The sequence below is a fragment of the Saimiri boliviensis genome, chromosome 5 (genome assembly GCF_048565385.1).
Source record: "Saimiri boliviensis isolate mSaiBol1 chromosome 5, mSaiBol1.pri, whole genome shotgun sequence".
NCBI lineage: Eukaryota > Metazoa > Chordata > Mammalia > Primates > Cebidae > Saimiri > Saimiri boliviensis.
The window spans coordinates 109,502,674-109,526,283 of record NC_133453.1 but is presented as its reverse complement, the minus strand read 5'-3'; the positions used below and the strand labels follow the sequence as shown (position 1 = coordinate 109,526,283).

General features: G+C 48.6%; 1 protein-coding gene across 9 annotated transcripts; it reads left to right on the top strand.

Annotated features, from left to right (window-relative positions):
• The first annotated feature begins 378 nt into the window (after positions 1–378).
• TEX51 (testis expressed 51) lies at positions 379–2,714 on the top strand. Of its 9 annotated transcripts, none has more exons than XM_074398685.1 (8): positions 379–552; positions 706–780; positions 1,012–1,101; positions 1,326–1,343; positions 1,425–1,508; positions 1,848–1,916; positions 2,003–2,042; positions 2,491–2,714. In XM_074398685.1, exons 1-7 carry the CDS (start codon positions 408–410, stop codon positions 2,038–2,040), a joined length of 519 nt encoding a protein of 172 aa, XP_074254786.1. In that variant the 5' UTR covers positions 379–407; the 3' UTR covers positions 2,041–2,042; positions 2,491–2,714. The 9 variants fall into 9 exon arrangements, with proteins under 9 accessions (XP_074254786.1, XP_074254784.1, XP_010340539.3 ...); XM_074398683.1 differs by having other exon boundaries at positions 379–606; XM_010342237.3 differs by lacking the exon at positions 1,326–1,343 and having other exon boundaries at positions 2,494–2,714.
• Positions 2,715–23,610: the final 20,896 nt, after the last annotated feature.

Here is a 23,610-nt window from a genome sequence, read left to right as displayed (position 1 = left end):
AGTGTGAAGAGATTCTGATTCTCTTCACTCGATTAACCCTCTCACTGTGCTGCTGTTTTCTGCCTTTCAAATTTCATTCCTGTTAAACTGTTCCACACCAAATGAACACAATCAAGATGGCTGAGCACCCACCACCAGGCAGTGCAGCCTTTCCTCTGATCCTCATGAGGACCTTCCCTGCTGAGCATGTGACTCCAAGTTCAGAGGAGGAACTATACCAAGGCTCCCACTTGGGTCCAATGCCAAAGCTGGGGTTCACATCATGACACCACAGCTGACCCTTGCCTTGCCCTACAGAATGCACTTTGTTCTGCCAAGAGAATGTGGTTACCAGGGGGACAGAACACCAGTGTTCCACCTGGAACTGCCAGGCAGGGCACTGGGGCACAGTAGGAGGACCCCAGAAGATGCTGCCTCTCCTGATCATCTGTCTGCTGCCCGCCATCGAGGGGAAGAACTGCCTTCGCTGCTGGCCGGAACTGTCTGCCTTGATAGACTATGACCTGCAGATTCTCTGGGGTAGCCCGGGGCCACCCACAGAACTTTCTCAAAGCATTCACTCCCTATTTCTAGAGGATAATAATTTACTCAAACCCTGGTACCTTGGTGAGGCATAGCCAGGAGATCAGGGATCGGATCTCGCCCCTTTACCTGACCTGAAATCTTACTCCCTTGACTTCCCTTCAACCTGTATTTCATCCTCAGATCGTGACCATTTGGAAGAAGAGACAGCCAAATTCTTCACTAAAGTACACCAAGCCATTAAGCAATTACGAGATGGTGAGGAAGCCAAGAGTCCCAGGGCCCTGGAGCTTGGGTTGACAAAGGCCCATCCTCCAAGGCATTCTCAGAGGCCCATGTGGCCATGGACGGAGGTCTTGTGAAGGTGGGGGATGAATGCAGTCTGTCTCTGTGTGCTCTTTGAAACTTCCGGTTTAGAAACAAGGGTTTGAAAACCCAACCTTGAGCAAGTTGTAACACTGAACACTCCTTCCCTCCTGCTCTACCCAGATAAAACAGTACTTCTGGAAGAGATTCACATGCACAAGAATCTCTTTTCTGAGAGGCTGAATAAGATATCTGATGGGCTGAAGGAGAAGGGTAAGGAGTGGGGGACAGTCCCTACACATAGCCCAGCTCTCCAACCCTCCCACAACTCAAGGCACACAGAGTTCACTCTGCAGCCCCCTCAGCCCTTCCCAGGAGCCCCACCCCTGCCCGTGAACACCTTCCCAGCTCCATCTCCTACGTGCACCCCAGACCCCCTTGGCTCTGTCTGCCTCCTCAGCGCCTCAGTTTCTCTACCTTCTCACCCTCCCCGGCAGCCTGCAATGAGTCCTGTGGTGAGTACGCCTGGGGACTGGGCCTGGGGGAGGGATGAAGGGCACCTGGCACCCCCAGCCCCTGTGCCTCCCCTCCCATAGACATAGAGTCCACAGTGAAGGTCACCAGCTGTGCCGACTGCAAGACTCGCCTTCTCTCCTGCAATGATCCCGCCTTCTGCCCAGGTCAGTGAACACCACCCTGTCCAGCCGATTTGTGTTTCCACATCCAGCTCAGACTCCCGTTTCCTAAGACGTTTTCTCTGATCACCTCCCACCCCAGAGGCTTCTCAGCCATCCTCGCTCTCACTTCCCCTCCCATGTCCTGTCCTATTTCCCTTGAACCCCACACCACGATTGTTTGCTTGTCTAGATATATGCCGGGCACACAGCAGGGCTCAGTTAAGTATTTGCAAACAAATGATGGGTGAACAAATCAAAGAATGAAAGGCTGGTAGCCTTCTCTGTGAGCCGAGGTAGCCCTGCCTGGTCTCCAAACACCTGGCTCCCCGTTTCACACCCCAGCCAGGAACCGGCGGACCTCTGGGTGGGCTGTGAGTCTCAGCAGTGCTCTGCTCCTGGCCATAGCTGGAGGTGGGTGAGTGACCTCTCTGAGCCCCGGCATCCCCAGAGAAGACACACCTACTCCCTGACTGACTCCACCCTGTTTCTTGGCCCAGATGTTCCTTTTACTGGCACAGGAAGAAAAAGGCAGTAAAGGTACTGAGAAAGGAGCCTCCGATCTGATTCTAGGGTTCCCCAGGAGGGAAAAGCAGGGTGTGCCCTGGGAGTAGCAGGGCCTGGAACCCCAGCGCTGATCTCCTGTGGTTTGGCCTGCAGAGCAGAGTGGGATGGAGGGCCAGGACTCTCGGGAGGGCCACACATCAGCCTGCCCGTGTGCAGACACAGTGGGGCCAGGGGCCCAGGACACAGAAACGGCAAAACTCCAGGCCTCCCACCCTCACTACAGAGTGCGCTTCCCCCCAGCTGTCCCTGTCCCCTGCACACCCTGCCTCCACCCCTGCTGCCCTGCCTGACCCACAAGGGCCATTAGTGTAGCTGCCTTGGGTTTGGCCAGGAGAGACTCCCAGGAGGAGGTTAGAGGGACAGGGAGGAGGCCAAGAAGGTGGGAGGTCAGGGTAGAAACGCCCCACTGCTTCTCCCTTAGCAGGAACAGGGCAGTCCGCCGTCTTCCGGAAGTGAACAGAAGCCGCAGCTGCTGTCAAGAAGCTCACTCATCTCTGGTTCCACGGACCCGTTCCCCTGATTCCTTCCGTCCTGGGTCCTGGGGCCCCGAAGTTCTGAGGCCTAGAAGACTTCACCGTCCCTTGGTGTGCCTACACCCACACCTTTGTGAAGAGTCTCTTCATTAAAACCTGTCCTCATGGCCTAGTTGACTGTGCCGTCTATCTCCTGCTGGGTGCTCCGATGAGATCTCTCCCCGGCTTCCCCTGAGTGCAAGATCCCATCCCCTCACCCTCCCCGTCTTCTCCAGAATCATCCTGTCCTAGTCCCAAAATGGTGGCTTTATGGTCTCCTACAGGCCTCACCTGATTCCAACACCTGAGGCGAGGGCAGGGGCAGCCTGGGCACCCCCCTCTGTATCTCAGGGTCCCCATCCGAGCACAAGGAGTTGGGGCTGTGGTGCTGTAGCCAGGCTGGTGTGCCCTGACCCAGGCACCTGCCCGGCTCATATTTGCTGTCCAGTATTTGGCCATGCCGTGGATGAAAATCCCAAGTCCTCACTCCCTTTTTCTCCTTCAGTCCACTGAAGCCCTGCCGGCGTTCCCAGCCCAACTTTTAAAATGAGACTGCATGTCTCCTTAGGCCCTGCTGGTGTTGGCTTCCTGGAGCCAATGGCTCAGCCTGGAAAGCTTGCACTCGGGCTGACTTCAGCAGCACCACCCCTCGGTAAGGACTGCTTCCTGCAAGAGAGGCAAGGACTCCCAGACGCCTAGACATAAACAGAGCATAAAGGGCAGTCAGGCAGAGACTGCCATGGCTGAGGGCAGGGGTAGGTCTCCAGCCACAGGCACCTCCTTCTCACCCAGCTCAGGAATCTAGGAAGGCTTCCCTGAGGTGGTGTCTTATACCTGTGTGACAGACCAGAGAAAGGCAGGAAGGAAGAGAGGACTCTTTTGATTGGCATTGCCAAGGAGCAGAGGTCTGAGAGACCTTGAGAGTTTCAGGAATCTCCAGTGATTGAGGTTTGGCTGGAGCAGGCGACACAAGTAAGCATGTGGTAAGACGTAAGATCCCAAGGGAGCCAGACAGAAGAACCCATAGAGACTCCCGGGGAAGCAGGGAGGCATGGAAAGCTGGGAGTCCTGAGACAGAGATGCCAAGTGGGTGGGTGGGTGTGAATAGACGCGGCTCTGCTAAAACACCCCTTCCATCCTTCTTGCTTTATTAGAGTCCACAGATGTAAGGTGTAAAGCACTCCAAGGACATCACCATACAGCAGGGATGGAGGTGCAGCCATTCTGCAGAAATGGATCAGAGCCCTAGGCAGGTGGCATAGCTCCAGGGGGCTGCGGTTCTTTCTGCATGCCTGGGGAGCTGTGTCATTCAGGACACAGAAGACGCCAGGCCCTCCAGGTAGTGATGGTGGTTTCCTTTTTGTATTTAAATTAGAACCTAGACCATTACCTCAAAAGTATCCAGAGTGGCTGTTTCCTGATGCGTGCAGTAAAAATAGAAAACCCTAGGTGCAGTGTATGTGAAGCATGAGTTGTGTTTGTCTTTGTGCATGAATCTTTTATCAAAGAGTTTTCTTATTTATAAGTGTGTTTTCATGAAAACTGTATAGTGAGCTTTGCTAGAACAAAGATCAAGGAATTCAGAGTCAGGCAAACCTTGGTTAAAACACAGAGTCTGGAGGACTTCTTTCAACTATGACAGAGCAACCTACAGCAGACTAACAGTACAGGCAAAGGCAACTGGAAATAACTTACATCAAAGGACAAAACAAAACAAAAAGGCTGTTTTAAGGCATGAGAAGAGCAAGCCCTAAGCATTCGGGTCCTGGAGAGAAGGGGTGCGCTGGGTGAGCCCTGTGTCTTGCAGCAGGTGGCCCTCTGCATGTGTGAGCTACAGCAGTGGCGAGGCTGCAGACGCTTGGCTGAAGATGACCTCAAAGTCTGGGAGAGCTTTCAGCAACATCGTGGGACAGAGGAGACAATACTTAGAGTCTGAGTATGCAGAAATAGAATGTGAAGGATTCAGAGACCTGAAAGTAGGGAGGTGCAGAAAAGTCAAACAAACATCCTGCATCTATTTCTTCCCTACCCTCCAGAACACCCTTATGCAGCACTGGGCTAAAGACAAAGAAACCAAGCAGAAAGTATCTGAAATGCAATTGATTAGAGAGGTGGATGCTGGGGAAATAAAAATTGGAGTTTTTGACCCACACAGGAAGATAAGCCTTGGTAAATACTCCAGGATATTGGTTGGGAAAGCTAGACTCTGAAAGTGGGCGTGTACGCAAGAGGCGAACGGGTCCCTTCAAAACATGAAACTAAGTTTCAAAGCATTCGGCCCCTGACAAAAATAAAGAAGTCTACTATTCCGCATTCACTGATGGAGGATAGGGTAAACATTTTCTGAAGGAAAATATTATCAATAGCCACTATGATGGTTGATTTGTAATGTCCAGTATCCAAACACATATTAAAAGGTATAGCCCCAAAAATCAGGATCAAGAGAAAAAGACAAAAGAAACAAACCTACAAGTGACCATAAGTGAGTTATCATATATTAGTATTAAAAATGGCTGATTAGGGTTTTCAAAAATATTTAAGATTCCTGTTCAACAAATGGGGCTGGAGCAGCTGGACACCCATAGCAAATGCAAACCTCAGTGTGTTTCACACATGGTAAAAAAAAAAAAAAATGGATAATGGACTTGACTGTAAAACATAAAACTATAAAACTTTTAAAATAAAACACAAGAAAATCCTCAGAATCTAGGATTAGGAAAGGAACTCTTAGATATGATACCAAAAGCATAATTTGTGGAAGGAAAAATTGATAAATTGGACTTCATCAAAACTGAAAACTTTTGCCCTGAGAAAGGTCCTTTTAAGACAATTTAAAGACAAGCTATAGACTGGGAGAAGATATTTCCAAAACACATATCTGACAAAAGGCTAATATCTAAAATATAAAAATAACTCTCAAAATGCAATAGCCAAAGTTAAAAAATCTACTTAGAAAATGGACAGAAGATAGGAAAATGTATTTTACAGAAGAGGAGGTACACATGGCAAATAAGCCTGTGGAAAGATATTCAACACCATTAGCCATTTGGACAATGCAAATTAAAGCCACAATGGCATAGGGTGCAGCTGTTGTGTGTGTGCGAGTGTGTGTACACTCGTGTGCATGCACTTCTGGGACATGCATTTCAGGATAGCCTTCCTCTTGGCCAATGAGCAGAGGTCACCAACATTCCTGCTGACCAGTGGGAGAGTTTGTTAGCAAATGATCATTTATCAGGACTCTGGAAGTGTCTTACGTACCTCCCAGCCTGACCAGTCCAGAACAGCCTGAACAAGGGATCCCAGCCTCCTAGCAGGGCTGCCTTCCAGAGCCCTGACCCACTCCGCCCTCCCCTTCCTCCTCACCTCTCCAGCCTTGGCTGAATCTCCCAGGCTTTGTTCTCCACACATGCCTCGTGGCCCCTCCCTTCTATCCCTTCATTCCTCATGGGTGTCTTGGCTCCGTCACATAAAGCCAGAGACTCTTCCAGGCAAGAAGGAGGCATCTTCCTAAATGCTTTCTAGTTTCTCAGCTGCTTGTCACTCTATCTCATTCAGCTCTAACAACCTGGAGCATACATTACAATCCTTTTTTTGCAGAGGAAGAAATTGGGGGCAGGGAGAATGTTGCTTGCTCAGATACTTCTTTTTTCCAAAGAGCGTTCCAGATTTCCATGGCATTTGGAACCTGAGAATTCAGATCAAGTGTTGCCCCTCCCCTACCCCTGTAGCTACAGTTCATTGCCTCTGTGGGTGCCTGCTTTTATCAACTGAGGGGGTGCTAGCTGGCCCTACCCCACTGTGCCCCTGGACCACAGCCTGGGCTGCAATGGAAAATTCCACTTGAGTGTATGTATTGCTCTTTGAAATCAGTTTTTCTATTTCTCTTTTTTTTCCTTTTTTAAATTGCATTTTAGGTTTTGGGGTACCTACAAAGAACATACAAGATTGTTGCATAGGTACACACATGGCAGCGTGATGTGCTGCCTTCCTCCCCATCACCTATATCTGGCATTTCTCCCCATGCTATCTCTCCCCAACTCCCCACCCCCCGCTGTCTCTCCCTAATTTCCCCCTACAGACCCCAGTGTGTGATGCTCCCCTCCCCGTGTCCATGTGTTCTCATTGTTCAATACCCACCTATGAGTGAGAACATGCGGTGTTTGATTTTCTGCTCTTGTGTCAGTTTGCTGAGAATGATGGTTTCCAGGTTCATCCATGTCCCTACAAAGGACACGAACTCATCATTTTTTATGGCTGCATAGTATTCCATGGTGTATATGTGCCACATTTTCCCTGTCTAGTCTATCATCGATGGGCATTTGGGTTGGTTCCTTTTTAGTCACTCATTTGTTGAGCACCTTCAATTGCCAGGCCCTGTGCCAGGTGCATTACAGAGACCATCCCTGGTCTCAGCATAACCCTCCATGAAGGTTCTCTTCCCCTGGGACAGACGTCAGAACGCAGCGTGCCCCCACCAGCTCGCCCCCTGTAAAGTGTGGGTGTGTACGGGTGACGTGTGCTGGCCTGCATGCCTCCAGAGTGCACAGCTTCATAGATGACGCATCTCAGACCAAAACCCAGAGAGATTCAGCAAAGGTCCAAAGACCTTGTACCAAGCTTTCCTCCTTGTATCCTGACTTCCTGCTGAAACCGCTGCATGCCGGGAGATGAGAGAGACAGAGGCAATTCTCAGGAATAGAATCTTAGCAGAAATGAGACAAGTTAATGAGAAATGAAAACAGAAGGCTCATCCTGCTAGAAGAAAGGCTGTTCCCATGCTATGGTGTTAACTGGTAAAAACGGACTAGGCTCCCATCCCCTTGATGAGACTTTTAAACAGAGAAAGAACTGTATCTTCCCATTTGCTTGCAGTAAAAGCTCTGCTTTTTTCTCTGCCCTGGGGAATTCACAAGGCTTTCACTTCTGTTTGGAGTTTGGAGTGGGGCATAGGAGCACCACCTCTGTCAAATGCCGGGTGGAAGCTGACACCAACGGACAGCCAGAGACAGAGCCCACAGAGTCTCTTGCCAAAGAAGGTGAGTCAGGAACTGCTAGGAGTCCCCGGGGAGCGGTTGTGACATGCTGCGGAGGCCTGTCACTGACTCCCCACCCTACTGCTGAACCCAAGAGCAGCGTCCTGCACAGTGCCCACATGGTCCACATCACCAGGGACTGTCTGAGCCCATCTCCTCTAGAAACCCCTACCAGTCCTGGGGACTAAAACTCTCCTCTCATTCCCAACACACTTACTCTGGACCATCCAGTGCACCCTCCCTGTACTCCACCTCCGTCATCAGTTCTTTTCACCATTTTCCACCATCCGGGTCAGGCCACAGCTCTGCACCCACTGACTGCACCTTCCTGGAACCTCCAGAGGGCAAGGATTCCAAGTGTACTGAGTTTCTCTGTGGCAGGAACATCCAGAGAGCCCTCACCAATGCCATCACCGAATCAATCCCTGCCACAATAGCCTGTGAAAGGGGCAATTTATGGGTGAGGATACTGAGACTTAGGACATTTAAATGGCACGAGCACAGAACTAAGAAGTGGCAGAGCTTGGGTTCTCACCCAGGACTGCCTACCTGTGCGAGTCCCTTCACAGTGCCACCCTCTCAGAGCTGCACCTGGACTGTTTGACGAGTCTTCCGCAGTTTTCGGCTCCACGTTTCTGGGCTCATTCTCAGATCCCTTTAGTCAATCTTTTACTCGGGGATTCTTGTCGGCTTCCCTCTTACACTACAAGGAAATGTCTACAGTCTGGACATTGCCTTCCCTCGCACGTGGGCAGATGGCAGCTGAGGTAAAACCACACAGAGCAGCCTTGGCCTGATGTAGAGCGGGCAGTAACTCCCAGGGGAGGCAGGGCCAGGACAGAGTGGGGCTCAGGCAAGGCTTTATTCGGATCTGACACAATCTGAGACCAGAAAGCGGGGAGGTCAGGCAAGAGGAGGAGCAGAGATGGGCCCTCCAAGCCCAGGGTAGTCGACGGGAGGTGCAGAGTGAGGAGCAGGAGAGGAGGAGGGGAAGGAACCACAGCCCAGATCAAGCAGAACTACATGGTTTGTGTCAGAAAGTTGCATCTTTTGAGTGAGACAAGGCACTGCAGGGTTTTAAGCAGGGGAACAATATGATCCAGGATATGCCTTAAATGGCTGATGGTAGAAAAATGGAAATAGGGGATACGGGGTGAGGAGGATGCATGTGGCGGGACCCCTGAAGACCACCCTCCCTTTCTGAGCTGTGCAATACTCCGGCACATGAACCTGTGGTCCCGGAAGCCCCCTCCACCACGCAAACCACCTCTTCACACCAGGGGCCTTGTGAGCAAGTCCGCAGGAGTCAATGGATGGATAGGTCGTTACTTAAAAATCTTCATGTGCTGCGCTCCTTGTGGCTTAGGTTCTGTGGATCCAGAATGCTCCAGAGAAGAATTAGGGATGTGAGGATGTTTATGAAAATAATTCCTAAAGAGTCTCCTGGTTTCTGATGGAAGATTGAATGCATTTATCTAATTTTCCTCCCTCCTGAAATTCCATTAAAACTATATTAAAGGATTTGTTAAAATCATAAACCCACAGAGATGGGAGAACAGGAGAGGAGACAGCAGCAATTAAATTTCAGTAGCTGGAGGTGACGAAATTGGCAGACCCGAGACAGTCAGATCCGAAGCCAGCAACAGAGGAAAAGGAGGCCCATCCCAGGTGATGCTGCAGCATCCTGAAGGCCAGTGGCATGCCGCAGGGGAGGGGCAGGGACAGCCTCGGAAGCCATAGGCCCCTGCTGCAAGTGGTAAGAGCATGCACTACGAACAGAAAAAGTAAAGCGAGAATAAAACCGACAACCAGTCAGTCTGCTGCTCTCACCACCACACATGGGCAATTTCAAACCGTACCACTGATAACATTCTTCTCCCTGTGGTTGCCCATGCTCCCAGCCTCATCCACCACTGCTCAGATGTCTCAGGGATCGGGAGTGCCAGGGTCTTCTGTGCTGTGGGCAGGTGGGGACAGGCTAAAGGAAAGGGCTGGGGGAATGCATAAGAAGCCCCTTCCCCACTTCTTGCCCCTGGAAACTGCCCCTCCTCCCCTTCGGCAGAAGCTCGCAGTGGGGGTGCCAGACACTGGCAAGAGCATGAATATTGGATCCAAACGGCTGTCTGGGTGATTGTATGCATGTGGCACGATTAATGTAGAGGCCTCTGGCCCTCTGTATCCAGAATGTCAGCAGTGAGACTCTGACCCTTGCGTGAACCATCTCTTTTTATTTTCTGTATTATGATGCTTTGAAGTCTGGGACCTTGCTGACCTTAGAAGGCCCGCCCCTCCCGGGGCTAGCTATCTCCTAGAGACGGCAAGCAATCTCACACTCGCCTGTATGTGCGCCTTTCCGTTGCAATCCAACCAATCCAGAGCCTACAATTCCAACCACCTTATTTATGGAGCTCTCACACTCCAGATCACTACCCACCTATGGTGATATTCTCAGCACCAGGGACCAGAAGTGGGCTTAGCCCCTCTTCAGCAGAGGTCACTTGTCATTCAAACTACCCATTGCTAAACCTGCTTACACTGTCTCACCCATTTCTTCCCACAGAAACCACAAAAAAGGCCCTTGCCCACAGTTTCTCCTCACTCCCTCTGCCTCCTGACCCACCCTGGTGCTTCCCCATGTGGCCCTATAGGGCACATCCTGCCTCCTGTTTCCAGGAAACTATGAGTATGAAAAACTTCTTCCATCATGACAGTCGTTTCCATGTCTGTGTGTCTATCCCTGATCAAAACAAATCAGGTACCTTCAAAACAACTGGCACAGTGAACATGTGGCTGGATGCCACATGGAGATAATATGCCTTAGGCTGTTCTAGGCTCACCAACTGGATCCACAGATGGCGCCCACTGCTGGGCAAGGCACTGCTGCTTGTTGGCACCCTGCATCTAGACAGCTGCACTGTCTCTGCCAGGTGTAGTATCCTCCACTTCCTCTGCCTCCTGACCAACCCTGGGGCTTTCCTAGGAGGTCTCCATGGTGTGGCAAGCCCCTTCTCTTGGGATCTGTGAATATAACAAATGAGTTCTTCAGTGGCACCCATCTCCTGATCTGTTGGCCTCACCATACCTGAAAATAGTGCAATCCATTTCTCTTTTCTTTTTCTTTTTTTTTTTTTTTTTTGAGATGGAGTTTCACTCTTGTTGGCCAGGCTGGAGTGCAGTGGTGCAATCTCCACTCACTGCAATATCTGCCTCCCGGATTCAAGGGATTCTCCTGCCTCGGTCTCCTGAGTAGCTGGGATTACAGGCATGCACCATCACTCCTGGCTAATTTTGGTGTTTTTCTTTTTAGTAAAGACAGGGTTTCGTCATGTTGGCCAGGCTGGTCTTGAACTTCTAACCTCAGATGATCCACCCACCTCAGCCTCTCAAAGTGCTGGGATTATAGGCACGAGCCACAGCACCTGGCCTCCAATTCATATTTTAAAACAGCCCTCTGTAGAGGAACTGAAGGACTGTTCTCTGTGGACTCTACACAGCCCAAAAAGAAAGACCTAAATGTACTCTCATCAAGGGCTCCCCAATGAGTTCTACAGTGAAGCTCCAAGTTGACAAGACTGACCCAGGTCCTCAAACTTCTGTCACCTGTTTAGACTCCCACTTTTTATCATAATCAGATGACCATTCAGGATAACAAAAACTGTACAAATAAAAAAGACCATAACTAATATCTCTACAGAATTAGATAAGGAAAAATGCTGCATCTATGAAACAAGAACAGGATGCTATAAAAGAGGAAAATTCAGAAAACAAAATAGGGCTCTTAGGAAATTAAAAGTATGATAGCAGAAATGAAAAATTTAATAGAAACATTTAAAAATAAGATTCAGATGCTTTGACATCTGGGACCTTGCTGACCTTAGAAAGCCCTCCCCTCCCAAGGCTAGCTAACTCCTAGAGACTGCAAGCAATCTCACACTCGCCTGTAAGTGTGCCTTTCCATTGCAAACCAACCAATCCACCAAGTGGATTCCAGAAAGTTGAGTATAAAAACAAGCATTGGGAAACAGAAAATAAAATAGCAAATTAATGGACATCCAACATGTAAATAACAGGAACTGCAGAAAGAAAGAGAAGAGAAAAGCAAAGGAAGGAAATAACCGATGAAATTAATCAGGAAGCTATCCCAGAAATGAAGTTCATAAATTGCTACCCATTAGCCCAACACAATGGATGAACACACACTCTACCGGGTCCCCTTTTTGTGACCTTTTGGATCACTTGATTCAAAGAAAAAAGTCAAAAAATACCCAAACAAAAAAACAGCCCAAGCCAAGAATCGTATGTCAAAATGGCTTTGGCCTTCTTACCAGTAACACAGGAAGAAAACAGTAAAGGGTTGCCTTCAAAATTCTGAAAGAAAATCTCTTTCATCCTAGAACTCTATATTCAGCCAAACCATACATATGAGTGTTGAGTGAGGAAAAATCATTGTTGGATGTGCAGTTTTCAAAAAAATATACATTTAGTGGACCCTTTCTCAAAAGATAAAAAGCTAGAGAATGTGTTCCACCAAATTAGAATGAATAAGAGGGAAAAAAGGAATCCAAGAAAAGGTAGAAGAGGTCTCCAACAGGAGAGAAGCAATTAAAGACCCCAGGATAAATGAAGTGACAGATAAGGAGTACACCCCATTCATGCCAGAGCAGTGACCGCAGGGCTGCTACCACCAAGATCCACATTGTGAAATTTCTTCAACCTCCATACAAAGGGCCTGGGTGACTCAAGCCTAGGTCACTGTGTGGATTTGCCTGGTCTGTTCCAGGTGCTGATGAAGTTTTCCCCTTTCCTCCATGCCTGCTGCTGGGATCAGCCCAGAGCACTGTCTCAGCCCACAGAAGCATCTTCTTCTCTGACACATTGCCCAGAGGTGGAGCTCCTGGAAGTGGCATGTGGTGAGCCAAGAAGGAGGCAATATGGAAGAGCAGGCTCCTTCTGACCCTATTTCTGCCAGATGTCCATTGTCTGGCTGTATCACGGTGGCTCACACCTGTAATCCCAGAACTTTGGGAGGCTGAGGTGGGTGGATCACGGGGTCAGTAGTTTGAAACCAGCCTGGCTGACATGATGAAACCCCATCTGTACTAAAAATGCAAAATTTAGCTGTGTGTGATGGCAGGCACCTGTAATCCCAGCTACTCAGGAGTCTGAGGCAGGAGAACAGCTTGAACCCAGCAGGTGGAGGTTGCAGTGAGCTGAGATCAGGCCACTGCACTCCAACCTGGTGGCAGTGCGAGACTCCATCTCAAGAAAAAAAAAAAAAAAGGAATACCTCAGGCAGGGTAACTTATTTTTAAAGAGGTTTATTTGACTTACAGTTCGGCAGGCTTTACAAGAAGCATGGGGTCAGCATCTGCATCTGGTGAGGATCCCAGGCTGCTTCCACTCATGGTGGAAGGCAAAAAAGCAGCAGACATGTCACATGGCAAGAGCAGGACTGAGAGAGAGGAGTGGGGCACCAGACGCTTAAACAAGCGGATCTGTGGGTAACTCATGACCATGAGGTTGGCACTAAGCCATTCATGAGGGATCCGCCCCCATGACCCAAACACCTCCCACCAGGCCCACCTCCAACATCAGGGATCACATTTCAACATCAAGTTTAGAGAGTACAAACATCCAAACTGCATCACAGGCACAGGCTGCAGCCCAACTAGATCCCGTTCTTCTCAAGGACTCTTGTAAATGTTCAGGGAAGCTAAAGCTGGACTGCAACCCAGAGACTTCACCCATCATTTTGAGATACAGACAAAGGAAGCAAAGCCATTTGGACAGCATGGAAACAATGCACACCCAAGTAAGACACGCCCGGAGTTCACCACGGGCAGAGGGGGAAAAAGGAGGTGAAGAGGCAGCACTCAAATGGCTTTCCCTGGAATCAGTGACCTCCCATGCCCATGGCAACCAGCTGCTGTTGTCTGCAAAGCTGTGATGCATGCCAGAACACAGCCCCTGCCTGCGGGTGGGTAGAGAGGAGAAATCAAGGACCCCTTCCCTCCTCATTTTTAAATGAACATAAATGCGGAGGAGAGAGTTAAGCAGTAACACTGTCTGGTTGGGAACTTTGTAACTACACTCTGAAAAAGGAAATGTAAGCCCCTCAAAGCCACAGCCAAGCTGTGGCTGTTGATGAGAAAATCTGAAGGTCTGAAGGTCTAATGTGGTCTCCAAAGCTGAATCCCAGCAGTGGCTTCAGGTCAGAGAGAACAGGCAGCAGGAAGCCCGTGGATCTTCTCGTAGGAGGGGGCATTTTCAGGGCCTTGCAAATATTCTGGTTGCACCAGCTCAAGTGCCCTGGGAGTGGGTGGGCACGGTGGGGCGGGCCTTGCCTTGCCCCTGTGTAACCTGGGTTGTGCTCTGCCCCTGAGGCTACAGGACCCTGGGTCTGTGCTGGGCTGCAGCAGAGGGGCCTGGGAATGGATCTCCCATAGCAGAAGTGTCTAGGCAGAAGCAAAAGAGCTGCACACCTCACAGCCCACACAGCTTAGATATGACCAGGCATGACCACGGGTGCTAAGGGCCCTTGAGTTAGTGCTTCTTACATAAAGCAATAAGAAGACAAAAATCATTTTCCTAACTCCCCTGAAATGCACAAAGCTGCTCTACTCAGGAGTTAGTACATCTGATGATTGTGAAAGGCTGTTTCTTTCTTTTTGTTCCTTCTTCCCACTGTTAAAAAACAAAATTTCAGCAAAATGAGTTTAATGATTTAATTGGCTTTTATTAGCAATTCATGAATCAGGCAGCATCCTACGTATGAAATGGGTGCTCCACCGAGCTGAGCAGAGCAGGTAGGCTTTATAGACAAAAAGGGAAGTGGGAAGCAGACACAGAGAACAAAAGACAGATGGGTAGTTTCAAAGTGACATTCCTAATAGGGTTAAAAGAGAGGGACTTCCTTATTTTGCTGGCAGCTCAGGAACACCAGGCCCCTTCTGATTGGTTGTGATGAATTTTTCCTAATTTTAAAAAGAAAACTGGCCCATTTCCAAGTTCGTTTTATGACACAGCACCTAACACAAGTGACTTGATTCTGGTTTGGTCCCATCTGCGGGGCCTAGGGCAGGAGCTCAGTCCAAACCAATGGCCTTCAGTCAATTCTGTTGAAGCCTGCCTTCCCCATCTCCAAGCCACGCCATCTCCCCCAGGAACAAGCAGCATGAAGGCCAGAGGTTCTTCATGTCCACTTTGAGCTACAAAAAAACCCCAGCCAGGCTCTGAAATCCCAACTCAGAGGGGCCCAACTAAATTCTTAGATGTGGCACCATCTCCTTCTGTTGAAAGTGGCAGGGAAAGGAGAGGATGGCTATTGTGTTGATCAGAGCCAGCTGCTAGAAGACTCACCGGGACTCTGAGAAGTCGGCAGCAGAGCACCACCCAGCCACACGTGAGCATTAAGCACTGGAGAAGAATGAGCTAGACTCATTCAAGGTTTGGGGGTCTTTTGCTTCCTCACCCCACACCACCCTCACCCTTTTGGTTTACTCCCAAAGACCCACCTGAGAAAAGGCTGTGGTGGTGGGCTGGCTCCCGGGAACTTTAATCTCCAGCTGAGAGCAGCAAGGTGCTGCAGCCCCCGCCCGGCACTCCAGCTTCACCTCAGTGTACAGAAACCCTCCAGTCATGAGCCAGGTCACCAAGCCTGCATCACACCTCATGCCCTGGGCCTCTAGCAGTGAGTGACCATGTCTGGGCGGCCCCAGATCTAGGGATTTTCCATCCACCAGCCTACTCAGGGCCTTTTCATAGGGCCCCAGCTCTCAGGAACTTATCAGCTCTGGAAATCCAGGCAGGTGGCAGAGCTATGGGGCGAGCGTGGGTTTGTCACACTGCAAAGCCTGCACACCCCACTTGACAGACGACTGGCAGAAGATGCAGGAAGGAGACCAGAAACTGTTGCAACAATCTAATTCAGTCAGAAGAAAGTGTAGAGATATAAGCACGCACTGAGCGACTTTATAATCAGCTTTTCACCAAGACCTACGTTGAGTTCTGTGAGGAACCGGGGAAGGACTACATCAGTGAGTTGAGAGAATCATAAATGGCTTCTGGGCTAACTTGAGTTGGGACCCTCTGAGTTGGGGTTTCAGAGCCTGGCTGGGTGTTTTTGTAGCTCAAAATGGAGATGAAGAGCCTCTGGCCTTCATGCTGCTTATTCCTGGTGATGAAAGGGGAAGACATGTGAACAAGCCGGTGGTGGTGTGGGGCACAGGGTGCAGAAGGAGCATGTCCTGGCTGTCCATTCCCACCAAAGGCTGCAGCCCGGACAACAGGGCATCCCACTCGTGTCTTCAGCAGTCAGCCTGGGACACAAGGTAACAGCAGGAAAGAGCCCGCATTCCTGAGCAGGGCCTCCGCTGGCATCTTCCGTACCCTGACTTGCCATGCACATTCTTGACCCCAGCGCTCATCCTTGATTATGGTAAATGGGTGCCAATAGCAGCTGTGCTTGAGTTTGGCGCAGATGTGATTGACTCATGCATCGGGGGATTCCATTCCCCAAAGGCCTTGGGAGATTAACCTCTGCCATTCAGTCCTAATCAGCAATGGAGCACACATCTGTGCAAAGCACCCTCAGAGGCACTAGGGGCACAAACACAAACATGATCTCATTCCTACCCCAAGAGAGTTCACAGGCTGGTAAGGGAGACACAGGAGAACTATGCACACTGCAGTGTGATCAGACAATGTAACAAGGCCCCCTTACACTCCGTTTATCTGAGCAAACTCAATACTCACTCCCCAAAGACCCAATCAGACTTCATCCAACAGTGGCACTGCTGACCCCCTAAAAGATCCAGTCAGAGGCCGCAGGTAGATGGGAACAGACAGATTAGGAAAAAGAATCGAGAATTTGCATTTTTCAAGGCAACTGCTAACTCCATTTTAAAGATCAACTTTCATCTGATTAATTATCAAGGGAAAGAGAAGACAATAAGCCTACTTGAATTTTATTTAAATACATGGGCTGGCATAAGATTTAATGACACCATTTTCAGAGGAGTATTTAAAATTATAATTTTTGTTACAAAAACATTTGCTGAGGTCCCATAAATCCATCACACGGGTGCAGGATTTTTTGATAAATCAAATCTCCCTCTGTAGCTCAAAACTAATACTGACTATAACTGTCGGGTGGTAGCTTTAATGGTAATGTAATGGAGATAGTACGTTGAGTTCGTGTTAGGCATTTTACAGTTAACAGCATTGCCTGTAGTTAGGAAAACTGATCAAGAGAAAAGAATGTTTATTATTCCTATAATTGAAAAGAACAAGACACATTCCATCTTAATTTAAAGAAAATGATCCTGTTAGGGTATTTATGTGAACCCACGGCCCCATCATCCTCCTTTTTTCATTATTCTCAGAACAGCTTGCAGGGACTCAGACTGGAGCCTAGGGAGGCCACGTGAAAGCTGAGAGAAGGACCCTTGCTCAAGGATTGAGGGCCACAGCTCTGTCTGCTTCCACTGCAGGCTGTTTTGTGAGCCTCTTCAATTGCTGCTCTCAGAAAACAGGTCTGGCTGTGATTTCTTTGGTTGCCACCTATTCTCCCTGGAAGGAAGGTGTATCAGTCAGTTATTGCTGCATAACAAACCACTCCAGACTCTGTCACTCAAAACATCATCACTCATGCATTGTCATTCACAGATGCTAGTTAGTTGGGAGAGGCCGCTGATCTAATCACCACTGAGGATGAGCTTGGCTCAGCTGTGGGTCTAGCTGGGGTTGACTTCTCCCTGTGGCTTGGTCTCAAATCTGATTTAGGAAAGGGATGACAGTGACCCAAGGGAAAGACCATGTGAAGTGAAGATGGCAAGAAGACAAACCAAACACCACAAGCACATTTCAAGCCTTTCTCATCAGTGAACTGCCAACATTTCATTGGTCAATGGAAGGCCTGCAACCTAAGTCAGCATATGTCCATGGAGTGGGGAAATATATTGTCTCTAGCAGGAGAGAGAAGAAGCCAATGTTTGCTGAACAGTAATCTAAATTCCCACAGTGTGTCCTATCATTTCCTGTGCACATGCTAAACACACATGCCTTTTCCAAGATGCTCCAGAAGCCTCACCCCCATCACAGCGTCAGCCTTGAGGTGCAGGGTCTTGTGAATACAGCAAGTCCACGACTCCTCTTTATCCAGAGACCAAGAACTACAACTGTCCAGAGAAATTCAAAACACTCCCGGGAAAATACTGCTAGGCCCCCTGCCCTAAGGGCAGGGACTACCCTCTGACCAGGCCCTGGGTCTGCTCCCTGGGGACAGCGTCCCTGCCATCACTCTCCACGACTCCTGGGTCCACTCCAGGAAAGCTCCTTCCTTCTCCATCATCCTCCCCCATCCCATGTGATGAGGGCACTGGGGAACATGTACTCCTACAGCCCTGAGCAGCTTTCTCAGCCTTCCCCTGCCTGGAGCAAATCAAGAACCTGGAGATTATCCACATCTTGAACCATCACCATCTATTTTAGGCTGGCAGCACTTTTGCCAGCAGAACTCTCTCAGACACTCGGATTTTCCACGTGTTTGTTGGGGGTCCCCTCCATGTGCCAACAAGCATACCGCAGCTTCCTCACAAGACCCACCCTGCCGTGTAGACTGCATTCCGGCACTTGGGCAGCCTGGGTCTCAGTGAGACCATGCCTGCTGTCTTGCTAGGAGCACTTCTGTTTCCGGTGAGGGACTCTATAAAGTGCCACCTTCAGACTTTTAGAAGTCTTAACAAGGCTGTGTCTTGCTCTTGCTCTGGGAGAGGCTAAAGATGAAAAGTAGTTTGATTTCCTAAAACAGAAAACCCAAGAATTTCTGAACTCTAATTTTCTTTCAGTTCTGGTTACAGGCTGGCCAGTTCTTTCCTGATTTCACCCCTTCTCCGGGCAGCTCATTCAGTGCAGTGAACAGCAGGTGACACCAGGAAGATGAGGAAGTTCCTGGCATGGCAGAAAGAGTCATGACATGCAGTGCCAAAAACAGAGGGGCCAGTGGGCTGTGGGGGAAGCAGAGGGGAGTGGATTACCAGCCCAATGGGGGAGGCTTCTGAGCAGGTGACGCCAGCGTGGGCCCTGCAGAAATGAGCGGGAGTCGGTCTGGAAGCAGCAGAAGGCACAGCACACGCAAGGGTGTGGCGGGCAGCCAGGAAAGGCACCGATGCTCAGAGAAGCCATCAACACATCTGAGCCAATGCAGGATGCACTTACCAAGCACTGGGCCAGGACTGTGCTACACAGGGATGAAGAAGTCAGCCCTCGCAGGGAGCACACCTGCCAGCTGATGGAATAGTGACCAAGAGATTCTGCCCCAGGGCCAGTCACTGCTCTGAGAAGGGAGGTGAGAGGCTTGAGGGAGCCCAGAAAAGGGGAGCTCTCCCAGGAGGTCTCATTGCAGGGGAATCTTGATGGAAGAGCAGAAGGAAGCCAAGCAGAGCGGGCGGGAAAGTGTTAACAGGGCTGGCTCCTCCTGAGGTCTCTCTTCCTGGCTTGCTGACTCCACTGTCTAGCTGTGTCCTCGCCTGGCTTTTCCTCTGTGCACGCATCCCTGGTGACTCTGTATAGCCAAAAGTCCCCTTCTTCTAAGGACGACAGACATCTTGGATTAGATCCCACCCGTATGACCACATTTTCCCTTAATCCCCTTTTGAAAGGCCATATGTCCAAATACAGTCACATTCTGCGGTCCTGCAGGCTAGGGCTTCCGCAGATGAATACAAGGGACACAGCTCAGTTGGCAACACAGAGAGCGTGGACATGTTCATGCAGCAATGGGAATGGAGCCACAGAGCAAGCCACCTCGGAAGATAAATCCAAAGACAGGCCACTTGCCAGAAACTGGGATCTCCTCTGCAGCTGGCCAACTTGACTCCCATCCATGCTGCACACCTAGACTTCCCCCAGTGCTTGTCGTCTTCTCCTGAGGAGGGAAAACTGTAGGACCCCTCCAGGAATGGTGATCTTGCTGCTCCCCTTAACTGGTCTCTGAATTCCCAGGTCCTGGCAGCACAAAGACCCAAACTCCCTAGCTCCCAGGCCTTGGGGTGTTCCTGTCCCTTCCAGGTGTTCCCATGGCCCCATGGAATTACCCACTTTTTTAGCTTACATATGAAAAAAACAATCTTGCCCTTTCCAACACATGGGGTACTCTGCTGGGGACATATGGCAGGATTCAGACCCCCGTGAGGGCTCCTCTGCACCCTGGAGCCACCTCCTCGACAGCAAGGTGGCACTTACTGCCCAACAGACCGGCCCCATGTGATACTCTGAGGATGCTGAGCTCAGCCCCCTCTCCTGCCTTTGCCTGCACTGTTCCCTCTGACCAGAATGCCTTCCCCATCCCTTCTTCCCCAACCCAAGTCCTCTTCATCCCCTAGAGATTGGCTCAGATCCCAGTGTCCCCAGAAGACCTCACAGTCCCCAAAAGTCCTCACTGATCTCTTGACACCTATAGGAACATCTAGTAGTTGGTCAATATTCTGGCCGCCATTTTCTCCAATGGTTTGGGGCATGCATCTTTTCCTTCTGGCTGGCTTCATCAGCAATGCCCTGTTGCTCACAGTCTAAGGCCTTCCTCCACCTGGACTCAACCTCTGATCTTGTTCCTAGGTCTCCCCTTCTTTACCTCCCTCTTCTCACTCTGCTTTTCACTGTGGCTACCACTCATCCAGTGCATCATCAGATGGGAATGGTCTCAACTCTCCAACCTAGAGCCCGCAGACTTCTGAATGTGACACAAGCATGTCATATTCTTCTGGCATTCCCAGTAACAACCAAAATAGGAATTTTCAGTCTCTTCTATGGTTGACTAACATGAGGCCCATCTTTCCAGAACAGGTATCATGTATTCTCTACTGTCCACAACGGCATATATCCTCAAACAGGGCACAGCTAGGGAGAGAAGAGGAAAAGGCACAATCATTTATTAAATGTTGAAATAACACTGTTGGCACCCCACCCAGATGTCGATTGCAGAGCCCCCACCCCCAGCTGCTGTGATGATTAGACTCATAGCTGCACTTCCCAGAGGACTGCCCTCCCCTGAGAAGTTACACCTTCTTTCATGGGAGCAGGCTGTCGGCTGGTTGATAAGAGGTACACAACCTGGACCTGTTCACTTTAAAATGGGACAGCTCAGTGTTGGCACTCCACTGCAGAGTTCCCGTAGCATCTGGCTGAGGCTGCAGCCACATCATTGTTTAGTGTTCCCCACCGTATCCTGCCTCCCTGACTTTCCTATGGGTTTCTTCTTAGAGGACGGCCTCAGTAAGTCACTGACATACCAAGTCATTTGCCCTGTCATTCGATAGACCCAAGCCAGACATCTGCCAGCCAGGATCTCTGCCAGCCTCATCACACACATTGGTTTATCAGTCCCCTTAATTATCTCATCCTTCAATGGAGGAATCAGAGGTTGAGTCCATGCCACAAAGAATGGAGCAATTTGACCTGCAATTCCATACCCAGTCAAACTATCAATCAAATGTAAGGGGAATTGAAGAGGTTTTAAGAGAGGAAATCTCTAAAAGGTTTTCTCCCATATACCCTTTCTGGGGAAAAAAATTGCTTGAGGGAGTACTACAGAAAAAAAAATATACAATTCATAGAACAGTAATTCACAATTTTCTTAAAAAAATGAACTGACCAAGAAAGCAAAGAAAAGGAATCCCCAGATAACAGCTGTGCAGCAAGTATTCAAAGCAGTCAATTCTATTCAAGCAGCTCAACTAAAAGTATGATTTAAAAGCCAGATGATCACATGGGTGTAAAGAGTCACATGCTTTCAACAACAAAAATAAAAGTCTAGGGGCTTGGGTTTTAATGCTCCCACGGAGTCAAAAGAATAGAACTTGGGTTCTAAAGGCAAGAAAGTAGAACAGAGTCACCTACTTAAAGCCAGCACACTTCAAGGGCTATACCTTCAATAAGATAGAAATGGGGAGAAATGAGGGAAGACAGGAACATACCCACTGACCCAAGAAGATAAAAATAAAGCTTTTCTCTGTTTGGTCTCTGGAGGCAGATGTTGGAGGAACTCTCATATGAGGTACCCAAATCCTAGCCCTATATCTCACATGAACTTGGTGTTCAAATTTACACAACTTGCTTGGCACAGGAATCACTTGACCAATAAATTAACTTTAAAATGGCACAGGATCAGAGATACCTAGGGGAAGAAAACACAAAGCACTCGATGCCAAGCACTTCCAGAAGCCAGTTTGGATGGGCGACCCGTGGTGGGACATGGAGGGAGAACCTCAGAAACTGAGGTCACATTCAGAAGTTTTAATCACCATGAGCAAGAATTAGCACATGGGATAAACTTGCATGCACTAGAACTTGAGATACGAGAAAGATCAGAAGTTTATAGTGAAATAATTGTATTTAAAAGGATTAACAGATAAAAGAGCCATAAAACATAAGAAGAAAATGGAAGATTTGAATCCCTTAAAACTTCTAGAAATTGAATATGTAGTCACTAAAATTAAAAACTCAGTGGCTGAATAAAATAGCGTATTAGGCATAGCTCAAAAGAGAGCTGGTTAACCAGAAAATAGGGCTGAGGAAATTAGCCAGAATGCAGCACAGAGAGATAATGAGAAGAAAAATATAAAAGAGAAGCTGGATCACAAAAGATAAAAAAGAAGATTATATATATATATATATATATATATATATATATATAATAGGAACTCCAGAAAAATGCAACCCAGGCAATGGAGTTATATTTTGACACCAATTCTCTGATACCAACTGGGCATCCTACAATCTAATTCAATTCTGACACTAGAAAGCAGGAGATAGTGCAGCCCCATCATATTAAGGGCATAGTCCTTCACAGAACTGCCCTCCTTAAGACATCAGCCACAAGTTTCAGATGTCCTTAAGCCACCTGCACTTCTTCCTGGCTGGCTACAATTTTCAAAATGTTTTGGTTTTGCCCCTACTAGGTGATTGGAATGCATTCTGACACTAGCCACCTGGAGGGAGCATCAGATCTCACAAGTTAAAGGGCTCAGCCCTTCACAAAACAGATCTCATGTCAAGTCTCAGAGGCCACTCACATTTCTAACTGATTGATAAATCCAGAGGGTCCCACAACCCCTTCAGGTTTGATCATTCATTAGGGCAGCTGATAGAACTGACTGAAAGCCCTATAGTTCACAGTTACTGTTTTCTTACCAAGAATACAGATCGGGGCAGCCAAATGGAGAGGCACATAGAGCAAGGGTCATGGGGAGAGGTGCAGCACAGAGCTCTGATGCCCTCTTCTGATGGAATCCAAGTGCATCACCCCCAGCATATCAATGCATTCACCAACCAGGAAGCTCCACTGAGCCTCATATCCAGAGATTGTATTGGGCTTTCATTATGTAAGTGCGACAGCTGCATCACTGAGTTCAATCTCTAGCCCTACACCACCACCCAGAGGTCAGAGGTTGGGCTTGCCCAAATTTTCAATCCAGTAATCACATGACTGGCCTTTCTACTGACCAGCCTCCACCCTGATGCTATCTCAGGGCTGCCATGAGTCACCTAATTAGTAAAACAAACAACTCCTATGACTCTGGAAATTCCAAAGGTTTTTGAAACTCTGTGCTGGGGCAAAAACTAGATATTTTTCTTTATTATGCCACAGGAGAAAAAGCCATGTATTGAAAAAAAAAACAATAATAATGACTGAGAGTCTTTCAGAATTGATTAAAGTCATGAATCCTCAGACTGAAATAGCAGTGAGTCCTGAGAGGGTTAATAAAATATGTCTATACCGGATACATCATGGTGAAAATGGAAGTCACCAAAAACAAAGAAAAAAATTCTAAAACCACCATAAAGAAAAGACTAATTTACCTCCAAAGCACAACAATTAGAAAAATTCCCAATCTGTACTATCAAGGCTGGAAGGCAATGGAGAAATATCTTCAAATTTTCTTGGGGGAAATACCTCTGAACTAGGTAAACTAGTATTTATGAGTGAGGACAAAA